Source organism: Pseudopipra pipra, chromosome 5 (assembly GCF_036250125.1).
Source record: "Pseudopipra pipra isolate bDixPip1 chromosome 5, bDixPip1.hap1, whole genome shotgun sequence".
In the NCBI taxonomy this organism is placed as follows: domain Eukaryota; kingdom Metazoa; phylum Chordata; class Aves; order Passeriformes; family Pipridae; genus Pseudopipra; species Pseudopipra pipra.
The window spans coordinates 35,866,933-35,891,021 of NC_087553.1; the positions used below are offsets into that span (position 1 = coordinate 35,866,933).

The 24,089-nt window shown below is 37.5% G+C and overlaps 1 protein-coding gene across 8 annotated transcripts in view; it reads left to right on the top strand.

The window, feature by feature from the left end:
* The window catches only part of PPP1R12A (protein phosphatase 1 regulatory subunit 12A), a 111,549-nt gene that overhangs the window by 28,140 nt on the left and 59,320 nt on the right, over positions 1 to 24,089 (top strand). For all 8 annotated transcript variants that reach the window (XM_064655585.1, XM_064655592.1, XM_064655589.1 and 5 more), the window contains exon 2: positions 10,186 to 10,316. In XM_064655585.1, coding sequence (XP_064511655.1) covers positions 10,186 to 10,316 — 131 coding nt within the window. The remainder of the gene's footprint in view (positions 1 to 10,185; positions 10,317 to 24,089) is intronic.

Consider the following 24,089-nt stretch of genomic DNA (forward strand, 5'->3'; position numbering starts at 1 on the left):
TCTTTTAATCCGTCGTAACGAGTTTCTAATGGGACAACTGTACCAAAAAATTTCCTTTTTATATAGACCAGAAGGAGTCCAATGTCAAAACTGGTACTTCTGTCCTGCTCTTTTGGGAGAGAGAAAGTTCCAAAGTGGATGTTGTTGTTAATTTTGTGGCTGGAGCTGAGTCGTTAGGCTTCTGTCTCTGTTGGGAAGTACTCGTGACTGTTTTCTTGTGCTAGTGACAAATTTGAGTACAGTCAAAAGACAGTTGTTGGAGGTGGGACTGGGGTTGCTGCTGGGGCAAAGGAAGCACACACATGCGAGTGCAGGTTTCATCTTTGCTCGAGTGAGGCTTTGCTCAGCAAGTTCACCGTGTGGCAAGCCTATTGAAAAGGGTGTTAAGTTACACTGTGGCAAAAATGCCTTTTTTAGAAATTGCAGGCCATATCTGTGCAGATGAACAGCTGCATAGCTGGCCTTTGAGAGAGAAGGAGATGGATCTTGAATACTTTTTTTATTCTTTATAATTGACAGAGGCTTGTAGTGCATTTGATTATTATCTCCTTATTTGTTTGCACGAACAGTTTTGTTTATTATTCTGAAACATGCAATGTATTTCATGTAGGTTATTTTAGAAGATTGTTTAGCAAATTTAGCAAAGGCACAGCATGAATACACGCTATTAACTTTGAAGGGATTCCTTAAGTGCCTAGACTGACTTGAATTTGGGCTTTAGGTATATCCTGAGTTGATCTTATCCTTGCAGAGGATTTGAGTTTTGGTTACCTTACTCTGTTGCAAGTACCTTTCCTTTTGGAGACCACAGGGACATTTCTTTGTGCAGATTAAATGAGAAAAAAGGCTTTGGACAGGTTGTTCCAAACAATGTTCTGTGTGTACCTACAATGTGGAAATATGAAAATGTATATGGAAATTACCTGACACTGAATTTTTTAGCATTGTCTATATGTTATGTGCTCCCCTGTTGGAAGTTTGAAGGAATTACTCAGAACAGAAAGCATACCAGGTCCCAGTTTCTTCTGATTTTGTTCTGAATATGAAGTCAGAAATGAACTGAGCTATTTTAAAATTAAGTTATGTGTGTACCACAGCCAGTCTTCTCTAAACAGGAAAAGTGGAGAGCTGCTACTTGCTTGGGTTTTTTTGTTTGTTGAAAAGTGAAGTTAAAATGCATATGTGCCACTGCTATGTGTAAAGCACACTGTGCCAGGAGCATAGGTCTGTCCTGAGGAGCATTGAGGTGTTACTGCTGGTACACCTGGCACAAGTGTTGTCTGACACCTGCAGGATTGTGGGCACCGGAAGCTGTAGGTTTCTCACCTTATTACCATCTGAATAGACAAAATCCATATTAAATCTAGTTTTAAGAAAGAGCAGTGTTTGATATTTACTCTAAGAGGTTCGGATAATTTGCTTTTGGAGAATTTAACTTAAACTGTATTTAATTGGGTTTTTTTTAGAAGATCCTTCTTTTTTTGTTAAAATTTTACTGAGACTCTTAGAATACTTTCATCCTGAAACTGCTGATTTGCAACCAATATCAGCTTCAAGACTTAATAGGATTTTTGAAGAGTTGAAATGCTTTGCTATTTATCCAGTCAATTCAGTGGATCATAAATTTGATCATAAATTGAAAAATGTACTGGGATTTACATAAGAGAAGAATAGCTTTTATTGTCTCAGTCTAGGAGGAGAAGGTAGCAGTGGCAAGATGCTCTTTCCTTAAAAATGGAAAATTATGGGAAACAATTAGTCAAGTTTCCTGTTTAGGTGTAGTCCTACCTTTGTTTAAGTGGGTTTGTGTACAAAATGCACTTTTGATAAACAAATATATTTACCACATTTAAGATTATCTGATTAATGTTTAAGCAATTTGAAGTGCCATTGTCACTTCTAATATAATTCTTCATTCCATATATGACATGATTATATTAACTTTTTACATATAAAATGCGTATAAATATAACTGATGCGTAATTCATACATCATATGTACTAGTTTATTCTATTATGTTAAATTGAATTATACAAATTAGTCATTTATTTGGATAGATTCTCCTGCTTAGGGGGTAAAAAAGTCCTGGCTGGTACCAACCTCATCAGCTTACTACATCTGCTTTTACTGCTCATATGTTGTATAATGCTAAGGATAAAACCACACATGGCAAGTGCTAATTGAATGAGTATCTTACAGCCTTTTTGTACCTGTAATCTTGGTTTCTTCTGCTAAATGTGCTTTTTATTGTCAAATGTAATGTGTATTAGGAAAGTGAGTACACAGAAAGTCTGTCTTGGTTTCTCTGGTATGCTCTATCAAGATGTATGTTTTTTCCCTTGATGGGGTGAAGGGTTATCATTGTTTTTACTAAATTCAGTGTTATTACTTCTGTTCAGCACTGCCACTTCATTTAGCTAAAATTAGAAAGCAGTGAGAACTTCCCCTAGATCCTGCTAAAGCAGAAGATTAAACGTCAGTTGATGACTACAATACTGATGCAGCCTGTAAGAGTTAACAGAGGAGTGCTGATAGATGTGGTCAGGTTTGCTTTCTTTCAAAGCAGTGCAGTTTTCCGCTCTGAAGAACTCAGAACTGTATAAAGGTGATAGTCAGAAGCAGAGGGAAAAAAACCAAAAACTTGGCACGTGTGGTTTAAATTTAATACAAGGAACATAGAGGCAAACAAACCTATTTGTTTATGTAAATGGATTCTTCTAGTAAATTTTCTTGATGACTTTTTGTTAAGAAAGTGTATTAGGGCATATCAGGATGTTAGGTATTTTAGATTGAAAAGGTGCTTGAACTGGCTCATGAACTCAGTTAGTTGCCCATATGCTAAAAACAATTTGTTTACTCATTGAAAAAAATAACTTTGAAATATGATTGGCATATTATTAAATTTGACTGGGACAGAAATACATGTCCAATATAATGCTGCTTTCTCCTTCTCAGATGTAATACTTACACATTGTGTGACCATGAAAAGTAATCGCTATCTGCCAAAGTTATAACAATAAATGCTTAATGAAAGCATAATTGTATAATAGCACTATATTTTTACAGTATGATAATTTTGTTTACTCCTAAACCCTGTTTCTTTTCTATGAAGAAAGAGTGCTTCCATACCTGTCAGGAGGTAGATGTGGGTAGAGGATTGTATGTCTCTGTCCTACTGAGCATGGTGCATCAGCCACAGGGCCTGTTCAGCCTTGAGAAGAGACATCTGAGTGGGGACCTGATCAATGTCTGTAAGTATCTGAAGGGAGAGTATCAAGAGCACGGATCCAGGCTCTGCTTGGTGGTGCCAAGCAATAGGACAAGAGACAACAGGCAGAAACTGATGCACAGGAACTTCTTTACTGTACACTGGAACAGATTGCCTTGACAGACTACGGAGTCTCCCTCACGGGAGATACTCAAGAACTGTCTGGACACAATCCTGTGCCATGTGCTCTGGGATGACCCTGCTTGAGCAGAGAGGTTGGACCAGATGACACACTGTGGTCCCTTCCAACTTCACCCATTCCGTGATTCTCTGATTTGTGGAAATTGCCTCAGAAAGCAATGTGCAAAGGCATGGGCTAGAAGAAAGAGAAAGCCACTTGTGAAACAAATGAGCCTGAAATTCGTTTCTGGATGTGACTCCCAAATTCAATGATTTGATAGGTTTCAACAACATGTAGCTAAAATGAGAATCTGTCATATGTAATTTGTACATACCTACCTGTCTAAGCCTTCAGGGTTCAAGACAGCTTGTAATTTGCACATTGTATGAGCTATAATACCATGCTGTCAGTCACATTTTCTTTTCTGTATTTCACCCGAGAAACTCATGATCTTTCACCACGTTGACTAAGAAACCTGAATGTGAATTTAAAAGCAAGTTCCACATAATGTACTAGTTTTGTTTTTAAATTCAAAGAAACAAGAGGGAACAGCAGAAGTTGTTTATCAGGTGCTTAATACCACGAGTTTAAGGGAGAGCCTCATTTGTGTGAGCCCAAGGATTGTGTGAACTTCAGACAGAGTTTGCTTCATAGACCAAGGTGCTCCTCACCAACTTGGTCAATATATTGAGCCAGGAGAAAAAGAGCATTCAGGCAAATAGATCTGTGCCAGCGTCAGTATCTTAGTTTTTCAATGCTGTCTTTTCCAAAATAATTTTTTTCCATGGCGTCTCATTTTCCCAGGATTGTCTGGGGGATTTAGGGCAGGGGGGTTTTTGGCAAGTGGTCTTGAGAATTTTCTTTGAGTTGAAATACATGAGTACTATTAAAGTTTAATACTTAACATTTAGTTTGGTGGTTTTAATTAGGAGATAAATTTTAGTGTGCGGATCTCAAGCACTCCTGAAAATAGATTTGCACACAGCTAAAAAGAAAACAAGTATTTATTTGAAAATACATTTGCATGTAATACTAGGTAGCCTGGAATAGCTGGGGTTGTTTCAGCAAGAATAGGAAAGCAGGCATTAGACTAGGTCATTTTTCCATATTATGTCTGTCAGAATGAGTCTTGAGCCATTACTGGGATTGGGAACAGTAAGGGTAGCATCTCTGGTTATAGTAAATAACACGTTGCAGCCAACGCTCCTCTTCCTCTTATTTGTCTTGGCAGGAGGTTAGAGGGGAAGAATAGCTCTATCTTTACTTGAAACACTCTAAAACCACTTAAATATATGTATCCTATTACAGTCCTGATTAAGAACTATGATTAGGCATTCATTAGGATTTAAATAGTGGAAAGTCCCTATGAGATCAATTTTATAATATGTAGATTATATCAGTCTAAACAGCGATAGATTTTAGTATTTTTCATGAATTGTGCCCATAATTAAACTTATGGATTTAACTATAAATTACAAAATAGCAAAGCTTTAGAGCATGTAATTAATTTAGTAATTCAGTGTAGCAAAGTAAACAAGGCAAAATTGTAGTATGGAAATTACATTATGCTCTTACTGCATATTGGGGCTATACAATTATTGATTTCATGTAGCACCTGGTTTTATCCACCTCTTGGAGATAAAATAAAATCTAAGTGAATTTCTATTGACATATGAGTATGACAAGTTGTTTACATGAAGTGGAAATAATAGCTAGAGAAGTTTGAGTTCTGGAATGATTTGTCTATTTTTGGCAATGTTTGACAGTTCTGCAGCATTCTAATTAAGTAACGGTGGTTAATGGGTGCTCAGTTTCATAGTCTCTGCATGCCTTCCCCATGAGACTTGAATGGGCATGAAACATTGCATCAGGCTCAAGTAGTGTTTTCTCCTTAGGAGAAAGTGTCTTTTTCACCTGCTTTTGCTGGTGTCTAAAATGATTCTCATTTTCTACACTTTAAAGTGAAATATTTTGAGAAATTTCTCTGGAGAAGAGTTTGCTGCCCTGCAGTGGAGGAAAGCCTTTGACATTGAAAGTTATGCCAAGACTGACTCACGTTCTGGGGTGAGAGAAATACAAACAGTAAACTTGAAGTGCTGGAACTGGCAGAGGCCATGAGATGCTCTTGAAATGATTTGGGAGCTTGAGTTATTTGGTATGGCAACTATAATTTTAACTCCTTTTTATGGACCAACTCTCCAGTATTTTAAATAGTAGGCCATTCTTAGATGAAAATAACACACAAGTGCAACATACACAAAATATTTACAAAGAAGTTAATTAAAATAATACTAGTCTAGCTAAACAGTAATATTACTAGTTTAACAAGAATATTTGCACTGTAAACTGTTCCATTTTTATTAGAAAGCATGCTTTAATAAAGTAAAATATTCAATCCTAAAACTAGATTTTGGCAGTAGGCGAGGTATCAGGTATTACCCCAGCTCACTGAAAAATAGAAGCTCTGACTTGTGGTTTGTCTAAATGAACACTTAATTTCATTATTAAGCAACATTTGTCATCTGTAATATTAAATTAGTACCTGAAGTTCTGTTACAACACCAAAACTCTCCTGTTTCTACTCGTAAATGTGAACATCAACAGCAGCCTTTCTACCCTGTATGTACTATATTAAATAGAATACCTGGCCATTTTAAAATACCTGCTTTTGTATTGTTACTTGAATAGTAAATAAGTGTAATAATCCTAATATTTCGTGACCTAATTTGTTGGTAAAAAACTCAAATGTCCTGACCTCATTAGATGCCATTACCTCATTAGATGTTACCAGTAATGAAAAGCAGTAAAAACTGTAGCCCCACATAAGGTACATACTGTATAGCTCTGCTGCGTGTGTGTGGGACAGTAGCCTAACTGATTGATGGTCTCCTTCCCTACAAGGTTCCTGATTTCTAAAAAATAATTACAGACTTGTTTTTCCTGTCTGTTGGGGAGGAGTGCTATCTGCTGTATTCTTTGGCTGCAGAACCAAGCCCTTTTGGTATTCTTATAAAGCTGTTTATTTTTAAAGTTACTCAGTTATGTCTACCCTTCACCTGTGTTCTTAACACCTGATTGTGATGAGAGCCAGTTGTATCATGTGCCACTTGCACTGGGATATGAAGTCATGGTGAATACACTTAAAAGTCTAGTGTGTTTAACAGGTATCTGGTTATCCCCTATTTATGGGAAAAGGTTAAAATGTTGTCCCCAGCATAAATTGGACCTATCTAGGACTGGTCTGTGTGGGAGCCAGGAGCTGCTGATCTTTGCTGGTATTTGCAGTCCAGGTTTCATGTTATTGTACAAATGGAAAGTGGGTTTTTTTCCTGGACTTTAATATATTTCTTTTGACATTTCATCTCTGTTCTTACCAGAAAAGGTAACTGGACTTTGTATTCTCAACCTTGCTTTGTTTTGCTTCCTTAAGGACTGAGTAGCTTAGTTTCTAAATTGGTTCCCAAATGAAAAAAGGTTTATATGATTGCATTGTGCAACTGTCATTGTATTTGGGTATCACTGGCTAACTTAGATCAAATTTGGCAGGGGAATGAGTGCTTCATGCAGAAATGCTGCCTTTCTACCAGCTGGTGGAGGCTGGGGATGAGAGACAGAAACCAGTGCATGGGATGAAGGGTATCTTGTGTGTGAGCTCCCATGTTCTGCTTGCCCCAGGAGCTCTAGAGATGTGGTTTGCAAGTACTCAAAAAGAGCTTTAGGGTGACCTGTTGTTCTGCTAAGTGGTAATTGAGGCTCGAAGTGGGAACTATTGACCATGAAAGGAGAGACTGGGAATGAGGGGAGATGAGCTCTAAGAAATGAGATGAATCCTGAAAGGATTGTAACAGATGTGGAAGAGGAAAGCCCACAGTTGTCTGTCCTCTGTGCAGATTCTGGGACAAATAATGGTGGGAATTTATCTTTTTGAATCACTCTAACATCAGTGGAACACTTGTTATTTACATCTTGCATGTACGTTACTTTTTCCTTTGTAATATCTTTGAAGCTGAGGTCTAGAAGGGCAGACTATTTGGAGGCTGTTGCTTTAAGTTTATCATGCTGCTCTGACAAACTTTCCTTTTGTGGCTGAGGTGTCAGTCTTTAACAAGAGGCACTTCTGACACTTGATAAATATTGCTTTTAGAAGTGAGCAGTGCAGTAGAAATGGAAAAAGATTGAGATAAAATTTCTTTTATAACATTTGTTTCTTGGCTTTCTGACTTAAGATACCTACTGATAGTCAGAGGTGCCTTTCATATGGAAAGTGCTGAGACTGATAGGGGCTGCCAAACCACCTGCCTGGGATGCTGTTAAGGAGAAAAAGGGGACATGAAGAAAAGGATACATTATATACGTGTTCTTCAGCAACAGAATCAGTTGTATTTGCTTTTCTTCATCTTAAGATAGATATTACCTTTTTGGAGGCCTCAGTAAGTTTTCAGTAAAATATTTTTCTTGTTATGAATGTGCTATCTGATAATACATGAGAAGTGTATTTGAGCTCTTCTGATTCTTGCCATGTATGGCACAATAAACTGCCCAAATTTGGTCAAATATTTTTAGCCACTTAGTCATATGTCTTTTAATGTGCTGCATATGTAAGCTTTTGATTCACTTAGCAACAGCATTTTTATGAGTATATCTTACCAGGTTTTCTTATGTATATTTGAAAAAACAGGCAAAGATTCTTCTGTGTTGGGTTGTGTCACAATTAGTTGGTTTGGGGTTGTTTTTGTTTGGTTGGTTGGTTGGTTTTTGGTTTTGTTTTTTTTTTTTAGTAGTGCTAATCAATTCTAAGATATCCTTGTTTTCACAGATGATGAATTCTAGAGGATTTTAAGATACACAAGTATGCAGCATATTAAAATATCTAAATTTAAAAATGTTTCTGATAGAAATTTATTTTTCCTTATAATTAACTAGTGAATATTATTATAGATATAGAATATCAGTGGTCAGGCAAACTGGATATCCAGAAAAATATGGACATGTGGCATGTGTGACATATGGCTCGGTTAGTGTTTCTGTTAAGTGTAAACATCTGAGCTTCTTGAATTTGTTTTCTTTCTGAACTGATTTATGGTCTTGCATTTGATTCCCTTTCATTTAAGTAACCCAATGTCTACAATGAGAGGTGATTCTCTTCTTTCAAGCTTGTTATTAGTGTATAAGCATTGTACACTGATAAGTGGAAGAAATTAAAGAGAATATGGTTGATGAATTTGTAGTCTTTATTGTTGGACTATGTTAAGAAATTATTTTATTAAAAGAATTGCTGATTTACGGATGGATATGACTAAAACGTTTCCAAGACAGTTTTCAAAAATACCTGAAAAGGTAGGAAGGTTTCTGAATGTTTTCACTCCAGAATGTGGTTTTGTGTTTAACCGAAAAACAAATAATGCAAGCGATGTACTGCAGTCGAGCTGCACATTTCTGAGTGAAAAAGTCCAGATGAGACTCGTTAAAACAGTTCTATGTTACATTCTAAACAAAGCCTGAAGTTCATACCTAACTGAAACAAATGGGGTCAAAGAGGGATGATTTGTTGCTGTTTTTGTTTGGCTGGTTAAACTGGGCAGCAATACATCAGTGTAGCTGTTGCCTCAACATTGCAGAATGAAGGAAAGCTTCAGGATTCATCTTGGAATGTCCAATTGCTTAAATAAAGAAATCTGAAGGGTTTTTTTTCCTTAGTAAGGCAGTATGTAATTTTTTGTCTTCTTAGAAGTATACTGGAAAGTAAAATTTATACCTTAATTGCATTTAATTAGAGGCATAATTCTCTAGAAGGATTTAGGAGCCCAGGAGTAAAGTTCTTATTTCAGCCTTCTGGCTATGTAAGATTGTTGATTTATTAAGCTAAAAAGTTAATACCAGTCTTGTGGGGTCTAGCTGTTTGGAGTTCTTGCTGTCCTGAGATGCAGAGGGACTTTTCTCTCAGTTGCTCTGCCCTTTTAAGGGCAGCATTATGGAAGTTGGCAAGAAAACTCACTGAGCACCCTGTGAGAAAAATACTTGAACACAGAGAAGAAATGCAAAATAGGAGTCAGTTAAGATGGAGGTCTGCAGAATGGCTGTAGTTCTGCATCTGGGCAACACTGTTTGCTTGGTAATTAAGAGATGTGCAGATATGATAATATTTTTGCAATTGCCAAATTGATACTCAAGTAAGTTTTATAAACAGGGAGATTAATAGACTGCTAAAAGATTTATGGTGGTATAGAATATGCTGCATTAGAAAACAGCAGGGGGATGTTGAAATACAATGTAGCATCCCCTTCATACTCCTTAGTCTCAACTGTATTACAGTTGAAACCACATTATGGTATTGTTTCCAAACTACTCCCTGTCTCTTAGTCACAATTCTACTTCATGGTTAGCATGGTTTATTCAATTTTAATATCTACTCCAGTGGCTGAGCTGGGCCTGGGATGGAGTGAGGACCTGGGGGCTTTATAAAAGGAACCTCTTTGTACTGGAGAACAAGGTTGGTAAATGGCTTCTCAGAAAATCGGAATGCATGTACCTGAGAAAATGTTTGTTAAACTCTGTTAAACTTGTTTTGTTAAACTCTATTTACATTCATTTATTTAAAGTTTTGCAAATTTGAAACACCTGCTGTTTATCTCTCAAATTTTTCCTGTCTTGCTGTCAGACCCCAACAAATAAACCATCCTTCCTCATCAAACCTGGAAATACTTACCTTCTCTCCTGAAGATGTTGCTTAAAGATGCACAGTATTGTAGAACAGCTTTAATATGAACTTACTTCTTAACTCTTTCTTTCTTTGTAGGCTTGTATAGATGATAACGTAGATATGGTGAAATTTCTGGTGGAAAATGGAGCAAATATTAATCAACCAGATAATGAAGGCTGGATCCCTCTACATGCAGCTGCTTCCTGTGGATATCTTGATATAGCAGAGTAAGACTTTTTCCTCTATTTTTGAAATCAATATATTTTGCTAATACATTGTTGGAGAGGCACTAGAAGCAGATGGTATTCATAAATTGTCTTTTTAGTTGCCTCTGGGATGTGTAGTGAAAAAGAATGCTTTTATATTGTGTGTTGGTTGTGAAGTGTGCTCTGTCCATAACTTTGTGCATTGCATTTTCTCTTTCTAGCTTTCTTACATTGCATCTTAGGTACATACAAACATAAACAAAACATAAGACTGTTTATGACTGTCAGATCATTTTTTAAATTATTTTCTTCCGTAGAAAGGTTTTTTTGGGGGGAGGCATATGGAGAAAATTCAAATTTACATTTATTAGTAGTCTGTGTAGGAGATACATTTTGCAGTTGTATTTGCAGTCTTGAAACATTTGTTTTTCAGCTGTGGTCTAGAACAGTGACTTTTGTTAGTTATTTTGGTTGTGGAGCAAAATCTTAGAGTTCAAGTTAGATGCCTGTTACGGTATTAAAGCTTACTCACTACTGAATTCCAGGAGTGGTTTTATTATTCTTGAAGTCTGTTCAAGGCCACTGAAGATATGCTAAAATCAGATTTTTCTAAAGGTTGTCTCTTTGAGCCTGAAATAATGATTGATTTGAGAAAATGTGTGGTGTACGTGGTTCAGCACACTGTTGCTGCAGCTAAGCAGGTAACAGTGTCTTTCTAAAGACACTTTGGGTAAACACAAACTTCGTTAATTCTACTAAATTCACTGTGATGTCTGATCCAGTGTAAGATTTGTATAAAATATAAAGCAGTATTTTCTCATGTAATTATATACTAATTACGGTGGCAAAAAATGGAAATGGTGAGTTTGTTCTGTGAGTTTGAGAGTTTTAATTGCCTCAGTCTAAAGGAAAATGAAAAATTCTGGGGACTCGTATACAATTTTCACTGGGAATTTTTTTTTTGGGGTGTTCATACGGTGAAGTGCCTTGTATGTCCTTGGTATAACTGGGACACTGTGTGACCACAGCCTCTGTAATCCGCATTTCTATGCTGTGCAGATGTTGGATGCTGTAATCCGTCTTGCATGTGTATTGGAAGTGTTTACTTGATGACCATACTACGACAAGAATTTCCCTACAAACCGAGATAATAAAGCCTCTCTTCAGTTTAGTGGAGATAAAATACCTGCCTTTTTTCCACAATAAGAAAAAGTTGAATAAGCGTTCTTGATTTGGCATTGCAGCTTAATGTAGGCACGTGTTCAGGAAAGAGACAGCAATGTTCCATGTCCACAAGACAGTTTTTTCCTGTTGACTTGAGTATCTGAAATCTATCACCTTTTTTTTTTTATCTCAGAGTGGAACAGAACCTGTGTGCATATTTTCTATAGATAGCTTTTCGAGAAATGAGGTCATTGGGGTATAATCCTGTGGGATGTGGGACATCTAAGCTGTTGGAAGAGCAGTGTTTTTAAGGTGCATGGAGTTTTGAAGATAAGCTGTTGAAACAAATTTCCATATACAGCTGAGAAGAGTAACTTGACATGGATGTGGCAATACTTAGATCTGATGAGGCCCATGGAGTTTAGATTTTCTTGAAACTGCTTCTCCAAGAGCTCAGCTTCAAATAATGTACAAAACTGAATTCTACAAAGCATAATTTGCAGATGAAGCAAAATTGGGAGAAGATGAAAGGAACTTTTAATTTGGGTAAATTATGGATCTTATGTACATAGTTCTGAAAAGATTACAGCTAATAGCTTGTCATCTTTCAGTTCTTTATGATTTAGCATTTTTGTAAAGAACATCTTCTGTTCTTTTCCTATTTTCGTGCAAGAGAGAAGAAAGTCAGGGAATGAGTTCTGGTGTTCCCTGACTTTGTTAATGAAAGGCTGGGAGCGTCTGACCTGTGCTTCCCTTTCTCATCCTCCTGTGGAACTGCCTATTGCCAGCTTTGTAGAGCTTCTCAAATTGGAGACTCAGCAATCTTATTTCTGCTTCCTCTGCTGGCATCTTAAGTCTTCTTAGGGTTTCCTTCGGATGTAAATAGCCGCAATTTATTTCTCTTGAAATAGCACAATCTTTTAAGTTCTCCAAATATGCAAAATTACTTAATATATAGAATTTGTTTACAATGCTTATATTTTTACAATTCATAAGAAAAATATTGCACGATAGCATACTTTCATTATTTCAGGTTCGCATGTTTCAAAATCAAAAATTATGTCTAAGAAAGAAACTGAGCTAGGAGATGAGGATATTTTCTGTTACGAAATGCATTTTTATGTTTAAAATCTTAGAATCATAGAATAGTTTGGGTCTGAAGGGGCCTTTCAAAGGTCATCTAGTCCAACCCCCCTGCAATGAGCAGAGACATCTAAAACTAGACCAGGTTACTCAGTTCCATTCAACTTGGCCTTGAACAATTCCAGGAATGGGGCATCCACAACTTCTCTGGGCAACCTGTTCTGGTGTTTCATCATAGAATCATGTAAGTTGGAAAAGATCCAAGATCATCGAGTCCAACTTTTGACTGAACACCACCATGTCAACTAAACCATAGCACCAAGTGCCACATCCAGTCATTTCTTCAACACTTCCAGAAATGGTGACTCCACCACCTCCCTGGGCAGCCCATTCCAATGCTTAACCACCCTTTCAGTGAAGAAATTCTTCCTGATGTCCAACCTGAACCTCCCCCAGAGCAACTTGAAGCCATTTTCTCTTCCTCTGTTGTTGGTTGCCTGGGAGGAGAGGCCAATCCCTTGCTGGCTACAACCTCCTTTCAGGCAGTTGTAGAGAGTGATAAGGTCTCCCCTGAGCTTCCTTTTCTCCAGACTAAACAATCCCAGCTCCCTCAGCTGCTCCTCATAGGACAATCATTTCCCTGATCCTACTGTCCACACTCTTTTTGATACAGGCCAGGATGCCATTGGTCTTCTTGGCCACCCAGGCACACTGTTCGTTCATGTTCAGCCAGCTGATGACCAGCACCCTTGGGTTCTTTTTCCCTTGGGCAGCTTTCCAGTCACTTTTCCCCAAGGCTGCAGGACTGCAGGCAGTTGTTGTGACCCAAGTGTAGGACCTGGCACTTTGCCTTATTGAACCTCGAACAGTTGTCCTCAGCCCATCAGTCTGGTCTGTCCAGATCTCTCTGCAGAGCCTTCCTACCAGAAGGGTAGAGCAGATTAACACTCCTGCCCAACTTTGTGTCATCTGTGAACTTACTGAGGGTACACTCAACCCACTCGTCCAGATCATCGATAAAGATTAATATTAAACAGGACTGACCCCAAAACAGAACCCTGGGGAACACCAACCACCAGCTGAATTCACCATTCACCATCACTGTCTGGGCCTGGCCATCCAGCCAGTATTTTACTCAGTGAAGAATGAATAAAGAGTCCAAGCCATGAGACACCAGTTTATCCATGAGAGTGCTGTGGGAAACCTTATCAAAAGCTTTGCTGAAATCCAGGTAGACTTTATCCACAGTCTTTCTCATCCACTAGGTGGGGCACCTGGTCATAAAAGGAGATCAGGTTGGTCAACCTGTGCTGTCTGCACCTGATCCCCTGATTGTCCTGTAGAAGAATTTCTTTTTAGTACCTAATCTAAACCAGCCCTCTTTCAGTTTGAAGCCGTTCCCCCTTGTCCTGTCACTACATGCCCTTGTAAGAAGTCCCTCTCCAGCTTTCATGTAGGCTCTTTTAGGTACAGGAAGGCTGCTATGATGTATGTCCCATAATGTACACATTCTTCCTAAGTAGTACCTACTGGTACTCAGATGTTCCCGAGTGAGGGCACTCATATGCTGGAGATGTGTGAGAAGTACCAAATATGTAGGTGGTATGGAGCTTCTTCAAAAAAAACTCTGGATATCTCAGGGAGCCACCACTTCAACCATGTTTGGGCACTGGTCCCATGCTGATTGCGAAGGGGCTGAATGAATTCATGGCATGGCCTCCACTTGTTGGGGTTTTATTTTGCTTTTACTAACTGTGCTGTCTGGTCAGTGGGCTTGTCATTGCAGGTATATTCCCTGTCACTATTATCCTCCACTGTGTTCACCAGTCCTATGGCATCTTCTCCCAGCAGTATCTCCTGTCCCATTTGAGTTTTCTGCCCTTCAGAACAGCTGTATTCTCTTGAGTATGCTTCCTGTCTCTTCTAAAAAAGCGAATCTTCCAGTTTAAGAAATGTTAGTCTTACGGAAGGCCACTCCAAGTGAAATATACAGCAAGAGAACATAGTAGAGTGTGAAATAAAGCGTCAGCTGGTTGCACATGGGCAGTTGTGCTGTAAAAGCAAAAATTCTGGTGTGGAGTGCAACTGCTCCTGTTCTTTTTGTAGTTTCTGCTATCTGTAAGTGCTAGGAGTGTTTCAGCTTACTGGAAATTCTTTGAATACTTTTAATTTTAGAATTGCCTGCTTAAGTTGCTGTTCATCTAGTTTATGATTATGTGAATTACCTTACAAGTAATTGTAATATGAACATGTTTTCAATTATAATTCTTCAAAATTGCCAAAACAGGTGGATTTTCATCTCCATTTTTTTCATTACACAAAACTTTACACAAAGGAGCCTTTTTTTCTCTAATGTGCTAGTATGAACTAAAAAGTCAGCATCAAATGCTTTGTAAAATTTTAGTTATGTGGATAAAAACTTTTATGCAGGAGGACTTGAACAGAAATTTTGTGTACATTCTTTAAGATGGTATTTAATGGGTAGGATTAAATTTACCTTTGTAAGACTTCTGTAAAACTATTTTTGTATATAATGAATTATTTCATTTGATAGATCTATTCTACAGTTTAAAAGCATGTATATTTTTTCAGTGTCAAGGAATAGACAAATTCCATTTTAGAATGTAAAAAATGTAATGGAAGAGGGAAAAATAGTAGCATTTAGAAAACAATTCTAAAATGCTTCTTTTTTATTTCTCTCTGCTTTGTATTGCACAAGATTAATGTAAAATAAAACTGAAATTATAGAAATTTCTGGTCAAGAATTAAAGTTTGTGTTAAAAATTTTTTCTCCTGTGGGTTTTGTTGGCTGCCTAGTTGTCAGTGTCTAGTTGATGTATTTCGAACCTTGTTTGCAACTGTACAGTTATACTACTTAAATATGAATGCTTTTTCATTTTACCCAAAATGAAAGAAGGTGCATCTTCCAGCAAGTGTAAGAAAAGTGTTTTTCAAAATCAACTTAGAAGTCAGTGACAGTTACACTTTTGTGCAAAAAAAACCCACAAAACAAAAACTGAAGGAGGAGAGACATGTCTGCTGAGGGCAGAATACCTTCATGTAGTAGGTATTACAACAGTTTGCCCAATGTTGCTGTAGATACTAAAATTCCTCATGGATTCAAGGGTTGAGAAGTCCATGGAGGGTGGATATATAAAAAGAATACAAATGCAGAATATATATGTACAAATGGGATCTGGTTCAGGAAGTTCATGAAAGTAGATGGAAACTGGAAAGGTATTACGGGAAAAATAGCATATATTTGCTCCATTTTTATTCTCTGTGAAGATCTAATTTCTGGATATAGGCTAGTTGTTGAATGAATGCTTGAACTAAATCTGTATGTTTGAGAGCCATGTTTGATACACAGTTACATATACAGACCCTAAGACTTAGCACATTTTCAAAATACACCTTCATTATTTTAGAGGTTTTAAAGGGTGAAGCGTGTGATTACAGTCATAAAGAGAAAATCTTGTAAAGTTCAGAACCTTCTCACTCAGTTTATTTAGGAGAATAGCAGCTTGACCAACTCTGCTGCTCTAAAACCCAGCTCACCCACTTTCCTTCCTTCCTGCAGTATACCTATGTTGTATCCTCTCCTTCCCCTAATATTTAAAGCAGACTTTAAGAGGTTTGTGTGTAACCACTTGCTTGTTGCTGACGCCCAACTGTTCTTCCAGACTCCAGACGCCTGAAAGTGAACCCAGACAAACTTGTTTGCTGAAGCCTCGGCAAACCATTGTCCCAGATTGTCCCTATTTTAGTAACAGGCCATTAAGACTAAATGAGTGATCACTGTTTGATATACAGAGGACTCAGAGACAGTCCTGCAAACCTGTAGTTGGATACCTGGATGTTCAGTGATAGGGTGGTTTGCTTACAGCTCTAGTTGGCTTGTGGGGACTGCTGTGGGTGCTGGCTGGTAATGATTCCTGCTTGTGCTCTTCTGACAACAGCTAGTAAAGAGAATCCACTGCAGTTTCACAATATGCTTAATGAGATCTAACTTGAAACTACTGCGGAAACAAGGAGATACTTTCTTCCGTCCTCGGTTTTACTCTTGCCTCCTCTCTTGCATTATCTAATTATCACACAATGTGGGAATTATTAGCATAAGACTAACCTTCACAGAGTTTGGAGGATTTATTCTCTTTCAGAGCAGTGAGCTGACCTGCTTGCCAGCAGCAGTTGGCATAGATACGCAGGTAAAAAAAATATCTGAGCTGCTTTTCAGACATACCTAGTACTTCTGATCAGAAGCATGGCTGTGTAGAGGTGCCTGTGCAGTGGTAGAGTGCTATGTTTCATCTCCCACTTCATGAACCTGAAGCAGTTGGTACTGTTGAATGTTCTTTGACGACAAGTGAGAGTGTTGGTGTCAGAAAGTATATTTCAGAGCAGTTGTTTTTAATCCATTTCTCTCAAAGTTTTAATCACTTTATCACCTGAAGCTGTTTCTTACTCACTGAGGATTTTTAATCTCAACTCTTTTAATCTAAATCTTTAGGATTAAACACTTTAATCCTAAAGAGCAAAACATTATTTAGGCAGAGCAGGCCTATAAAAATGCTAGGGATGGCTTCTGTTCCTTCAGCTTTGTTCCCAGTTATGGTTGCAAATAACTGAAGTGATATTATTAATGATACCTTCAGAAATGGATCTTTGAAGGATAATCAGAAATTTGGATTTGTGAATGGCAAGGTGAAGTTCGTGGTTTGATATAAACCACATGGAAGCTGATTATGCAGGCTGGTATGGGGTTTGGTCTGATAGAGATGCTGCAAGGTGAACGAGTGGTTTTGTCAGGATTCAAGACGTTTCTTTAAATGACACTAGGAAATGTTAACTGGAGGAGTAGAATTAAAAGGAAAAAGAACCAAATATGAAACTTGATACAACCCATTCAGAAAACGAGTACTTCAGAAGGATGTGTTATAAAACAAGCCATGTGACAAAATAAAAGCAGGGAAAGAAGATTTATTCCCACCCAGAGAAAAACAGCTCTTACAAGTTGATACTGATAAAGACACAGTGTTTGTTTTGAGAGCTGTGAAAAGGTCACTGCAGGCTTTGGAAGATTGTTTCAGGTAATTAATTTCCATCTGCTGCCATCTTTCTGGAAGAATAGATTGGGAAAAAACACTAATGGGAGAGAAAATATGCCAGTATGGTAGTCATCTGTGTAGTGTCCCCTCCCCGCCAGTCAAAAGTGTGATGCTTGTTCTTTATTGGCAACATAAAAGTTTCTCCTTCTCCAAGCTTGTATTGGATATCTGCAAGGATAAAGCTAAATTCTGTTAGATAAAATAATGGGGAAACTTGGAGAAGATCAGTGAGCTAATATCAGTTGGCATTTTTTTTCTGAGGATGTACTGGGCTGTGTACTGTTACCAGCATGTTTTTGCCACATATATGTACATCCTGTGAATAATTAAATACTGATGAAGTTGTTATGGTTGATGGTGAGATTCCCTTTTTAAAATCATGTCACTATGTGGTAGAATTTACTCTTTTCTACTGTGTAGCTGTGATCTGATGTGTGGATAAAACCCACTTGACAGAAATACACAGTAAGATCTAGTTAATGGGTTAGAGGAAACTATAGGACCCAACAAATTTGTTACCTGTTTGTTCAACTGAGTGTAGGAGACCTGGTCACTCTAGAATGCACAAAGGCAGTGTGTGCTCTGTAGCTGCTTTCTATCAGATTGGGTTACTGTGTGCATCTCTACTTGTGACCGTAACTATTTTTTAGTAAGTATATTGTGTTTCTGTTCTTCTAAAGCTAAATGTACTGGAATTTAAGTTCAGAGATATGTTCCTCAGGGACATATGACATAATGGAAAGTCAAGGGACTGATGTCCAGTGTAAAGCTCAGAGCACTGAAGAAGAATTTGAAAGTGCAGCTCATGTCTCAAAAAACCATCCTGCTTTGAGAAGTCATGTACATAGAAAGATCTTACTTATCATAAAACAATGGTTTTATTGGTATTCTGAGAACAATTTAGAGTAAATACCTTACCTCTGAATTCTGAAGTAGAATGTGATACATATGGAAGAGAAGACATACATAAGAGTGATAGATATGGAAATCTGGGAGCTTGGATAGACTCCCAAGAAATGTAACACTCAGTTCCTTCCTGGCTGGTGTCTTGTGGCCCATTGCCACAGATAAACTCCTATTTTCTAGGTATGACTGGAACATGAGAGAACAGCTCTAGATACATGAGCAACCAAGTTTTGAATTGCACAAATGCTTGGTGAGTATGGCATACTGTCACATGTGAGTGCCTCATCAACTAATTCAAACTTACTGTTTGAGAGAGAGGTGAATCTATGGAATTGTTAGTGCCGTTGACTGTTGAATGTAGTATTTATTCAGTTATCTGGTATAAAAATAAGTTAATTCACAGTAAAGTTGGGTTTGAATATTGATGTTTAGGAGAAAACAAGGATGTGTATAGATTGTCACTCCTATGCATCTCAGTTTTTACTTTCTTTCAGCTTTTACTTGAGTGGTTTTCTTTGTTGTGAGTTTGACCCTATTCGGGCACATAGAGTAGACTTTCTAATGACTCCAAAGCAATTTATGACCTATTTGTCCTTTCTTAAAGCCATGTCTTTTGTTGGCTATCCTAAACTGCGTCATTTCATTGCAAATGATCCTAATCTGTGTGTGTTTCTCTAGCGTTATCCCTGACTGAGGCAGCATAAAAGCTGTTTGAATTCTTCTGAAATGCATGTAAATAAATGTGGTATCTCTAAACATACAGTACTGCTGTGCATTGATGAGAGTGAGTTATTTGGATACAATTCAGATACTAAGACACAGAAGTGTGGGGGTTTTCAATAACAGCAGATATGACAGAAAAAAAGTATAAAAAAGGAATTATTTGAAACCTCTTTATTACAGATGAGGTACTGCTTATCAAATTTGAATAAAGAGTAGGAATTTCTTTTGGAAGAAATGTGATTTCAAGGAAAAATAAAGTGGACTGGACATGTAACAACTGCTATGAAGTGCAGATTGTTGATATCTAACTAGTGGTCATACCAAGTTCAATACTACTGAGCAAGGCTAAAACCTTCACCGTGGTGGTAATGTTGCCTTGTAGAGAGATATGCTCACTATATTATTACATAATATAATTACAAAGAAGGTAAGTTCTGTGATGTAGTAGTTATGTATACACTAATACCTGTTTAGTACAATAAAAGAATTGATCTCGGTTTAAATTTTTCTGATATAAATGCCAACAAGCGGCTGTAAGCTTGTTAAGTCCATACTCATAACTTCCACAGAAATAGGAATCAACAATTACAAATTGTTGTTTGTGGTGCTAATATACCCAAATTTAGCAATTCTGCTTTTGGCACAAGGCAGGAGGGATGGTGAGCTACTGGTGCGATCGCCTCTTGTTAGTGGAGAATTAGCTGAGGAAGGTGGGCAGCAGCATAGTTTTCCCTCTTTCTCCTCCTTTTCTGTCTCCATGCTGCTGTTACCTCTTCTTTTCAATTAGTGTAACTCAAAACCAAGTGTTCCAAGCACAGAGAGTGTTGTGAGCTGGAGTTACTGTATGCACTCTGTAGCTGCAACGAGATATTTTCAAATTTTTCAATATTTTTCAAACTCAACCCTCATTTTTGCACAATAGGGTGCAAACTTTAAAGGAGAGAACACTTGTTCACAAAGTGAAATTAACATCTGATATGCACTTTAAAAACACTTTTTGTTTTGCTTTGTATCATTCCTGCTGAAGTTTTTGCCTGGTATTCATCCTGGCATTGCCAGGCTCAAGTTCTGTCTTTTTTATTCTTGTCTTTTTTTTTGTACGCAGGTTTACACCATGTGTTTCCCTATATGGCTTTCTTCATGTTTTCTACTTTTGCTTTCCTCGCTCACTGTTTACTTTCACCTGCACATTGCTCTGCCACCTCTCATATGTCTTTCCTCTGTATGGATACGGTGAAATATGAAGGCTTAGTTGCTTTTCAAATGCTGCAAGTAGGAATTTTTCCTGTTCCATCTTTACAACATTAATGTTTAGGTGGCCACCTACGTACAAATATTTCTAGAGCTTATTGCTGGCTTTCTTCAGAGACACAAGAAGACTAAGACTAACCAGATGCTGTTATCTACACTGTTTCTTTTATGCTCCTGCATACCAAGAAGGAAGACAGATCTCATTCTAGTTACTGTGCTTCCTTGGACCTAGAAGTTGTAGTGGAGGCTAGGTACAACCTCCTATGTGCAGTGATGTGTTGGTATGCTATGGAATGTTGGCTTCATAATCATAAATATGTTTTTCATACAGACAGTATTTAGAATTGACAGTGCTGTTTACATAGGAAGATATTTTTTTGGTTTTTTACTACTTTGATAGCTTTGGGAGTAGTTGACAATTTTGAAGCAAAGATGTGTTTCTGTCCAGGATGCCTTTCGTAACAGCTGCACGAGGGAAGATCAGAAGCTGGACTCAATGCTATCTGAAAGAGATACTGCATATTGAAGGACATAAAAAAAGTCTTTGCAAACTGGTTAATAGTTTAGAAAAAAGGCACATGCTGAAATTTGGATTATACTGGTGAAAATAGAAAATGTCCCTTTGCATTTGCTCAGAATCATTTGGCCATTTGTTTCTCAACTATTCTTTGTTATTCTTTTTTTAAACATCTCTAGCTATCTGAAATTGTCAGGTTTTGTGTTCTGCAAGAGGAAATCATAAATTTACCTCAGGTCTCTTGCTGATATCAGCTGTCCTGTATTTCAGGATAAATAGTTGTCTAGTTATGCCAAATAACCCTAATTAGTCTTATTTAACTTGGTGTTTTGCATAGTTGCTGGCTTGATACTGCTCATGGTGGGAACATTCCTATTTAGAAAGTGCTGCAGCATTTTTTTTTCAAGAGAGAGAGTTATGAGTGAAAATCTTCTGGACTTTGTGAAGCATCATAACCTTAAAAGTGCCTGAGTTTTCTAATGATTTGATTTTAATTTAAATGCCATTGCAGAAGCCCATCTTCCTGTGTCAGTCTCTATTCAGTTGTAAATGTTCAGAGGCAGAAGGTTGAGGCACAACAGTAACTGACAGCGTGGGATGGCATTTTGCAGAGTGCCTAAATAAGGCACCCCTATGAGTCTGACTTAATTGTTTTTCACGTCATTTAATTCGTTCTACTTCGGTCATAAAATCATGCAGGAGAAAGGATTCTTGGCCCAACTGAATTTCTACAGTTTTGATTCTGATACTGAATGTAGATGATTTCCTTCTGTAAATCATAAATTCAGGAAAAAAGACAACTGCAGGAATATTTCAGCTGTGGAGAAAGGAGGTCGAGGGAAATGATCTGTCAGTTTTCTCAGAAGGGGGTGAGGAGATTCCCCGCTGTGCAGAGCAAGGGTGCTGTGCGAGGTGCCCCTGCCCAGGCAAGCAGGACTCCTCCACGCCTTGCAAGACCTGCCAGCTGCCTGCCCCGTGTAGCACACATTTTAACACCCTCCACCGGGTGATTACAGGGGTTACAACATACATGGCCAAAACAGTGAAGTCGTGATTTTTTTATCATTACATTTATATGGACTTTGAATTATGTGTTTAAAAGCGATTGTAACAGTGTGAGAGTGAATGAGAGAGTCTTTGAGGGATAGCTGGACACTGGCTGTTCATTCCTATTCAGCCAGCTGAGCATTTTCCTTGAAACTTGCCTTGCTGATGCAGGGCATATGTGTACTGTGTACCACAGCAGAATTTAGCATAATGTTATGCTAATGCTACTGGATTTGCTTCAGGTTTATATTATTCAAGACATTCAAGAAAAATAAAAAGACTAGGCCTTTCTTCAATATCTTATTTTGAGAAGTACATCTTATTAATGCAAAAATCACAAAGAAACTATAATTCTATCTCTCAATATGTTGTATATGCAGGTAGGTATACCTTTGCTTGCCTGGCCTTTAGGTGTTATTTTTGCTGCAGGTTAAAAAACAAAAAAACCCAAACCAACAAACCTAGACCCAAAACAAAACCACATTTGAGAAAGACAAAGTACAATGAGCTTGAGGTAGCATTTTTGCTTCTGTCTGACTTAATAACAACATTGTTAGGAATTCAGATCGAAAGTGAAACTCTTCTACAGTTAGAAAATATTTAAAGAAACATTTACAGACACTTAAACCAATAGGAGGTCTGAAAAGAGTCAGGTTTTACAGTTTTAGTGTATCTTTGACTTTAAAAAAAATTGGAAATAGCAGTATGAAAATTTTATATTTTTTATTTGATAAATATCTCCTGAAGTTGATTGTTTGGTCAGATATGTTAGATATATTTTTATAAGTTATTTGAGTGATTTACAAAGGTGTACTTTTAGAAGTCTATTGATACTTTATATTTTAAAAAATGAAGAATGAAACAATTCTGAAAGGCATTTTAAAAGAAGGCAATTTAAATTCATATTCCAAAGATGTTAGAGTTTTTAATTTGTTTTTACATCCTGTGGACTGTGTGCCGAATTTTTTTCATTGTTGGTTTCTTCAGATGAGGGCTTACACAGCTGCATGAACACAGTGACACTTTCTGTCTCTGGCTCCCTATTATTATTCAGTAAAGAGACTCTTGGAATTAATTTGAACTCCACCATCTATGGATTTTTTTAAAACCAGCTGGGTTTAGCTGAAATGGCTAATTAGTTAGAAGTTCTTGGCAGATCAGTTGTGCTCACAGTTGGTGCCCCCACTTGCCATTAGGCCATGTTTACTGGGAAGACCACATTGGACATGCTTATTTCAATATTTTTTAGGAGGGTCCCTCATCAGATTTTAGGAGTCAGGGACTGCTCTCCGGTCTTCTGACCAGTCTGAAGGGGCCACTCGTTTGCCCAGTGAGATCAGTAGGCAGTTTGTAATGAACTGAATCAATTCAGCAAATACTTCTCTCCCTTCCCTGGGCTTACCACCCTTCTGGTGACCTTCAGATTCAGCGAGTACTTAAAGTTAATTATGTCCCTAATGACTTTGCAAACTTGTTCCCAGATGTTGTGAAATGAGCCAAGGTTCGACTGTAAACATATGTCCCTCTTTCTGGTGCTGTGATAAATAATATGAAAATGTTATCTGCAGTGTTTCTTGTCTGCAGCTGATAATTTTTAGTAAATCCAAGTTTGAGCATCTCTAGATTCTTAAGTTCTAAATTCACAGGTAAGACTCAACTTCGTATATAAAGTGTTTTCAGAGAGGTGTTTTCCTCTGATTACTTTGTGTCTATATATGCGTTTTGTTAATAGAGATAAACACAAAAATCAGCTATAAGGGGTTTGGGTTTTTTTTAAATTCAGAATGCAGGCCACGTTGCTAGTTAAAATTTTTAACTTCTAGTTCCTGAGTTTGGTTTTCCTGTGGAATATTTGAATTTTTACAGTAATCTCAGAGGTTTGTTGTTTATTGTCTCAGATATACTGAGATTCCAACCCTCTATGGATGATATTGAAATGTATTTTTCGTAAAAGGATGGGAGAGAATCTCGGTTTCATAGTAATTCTAGAAAATA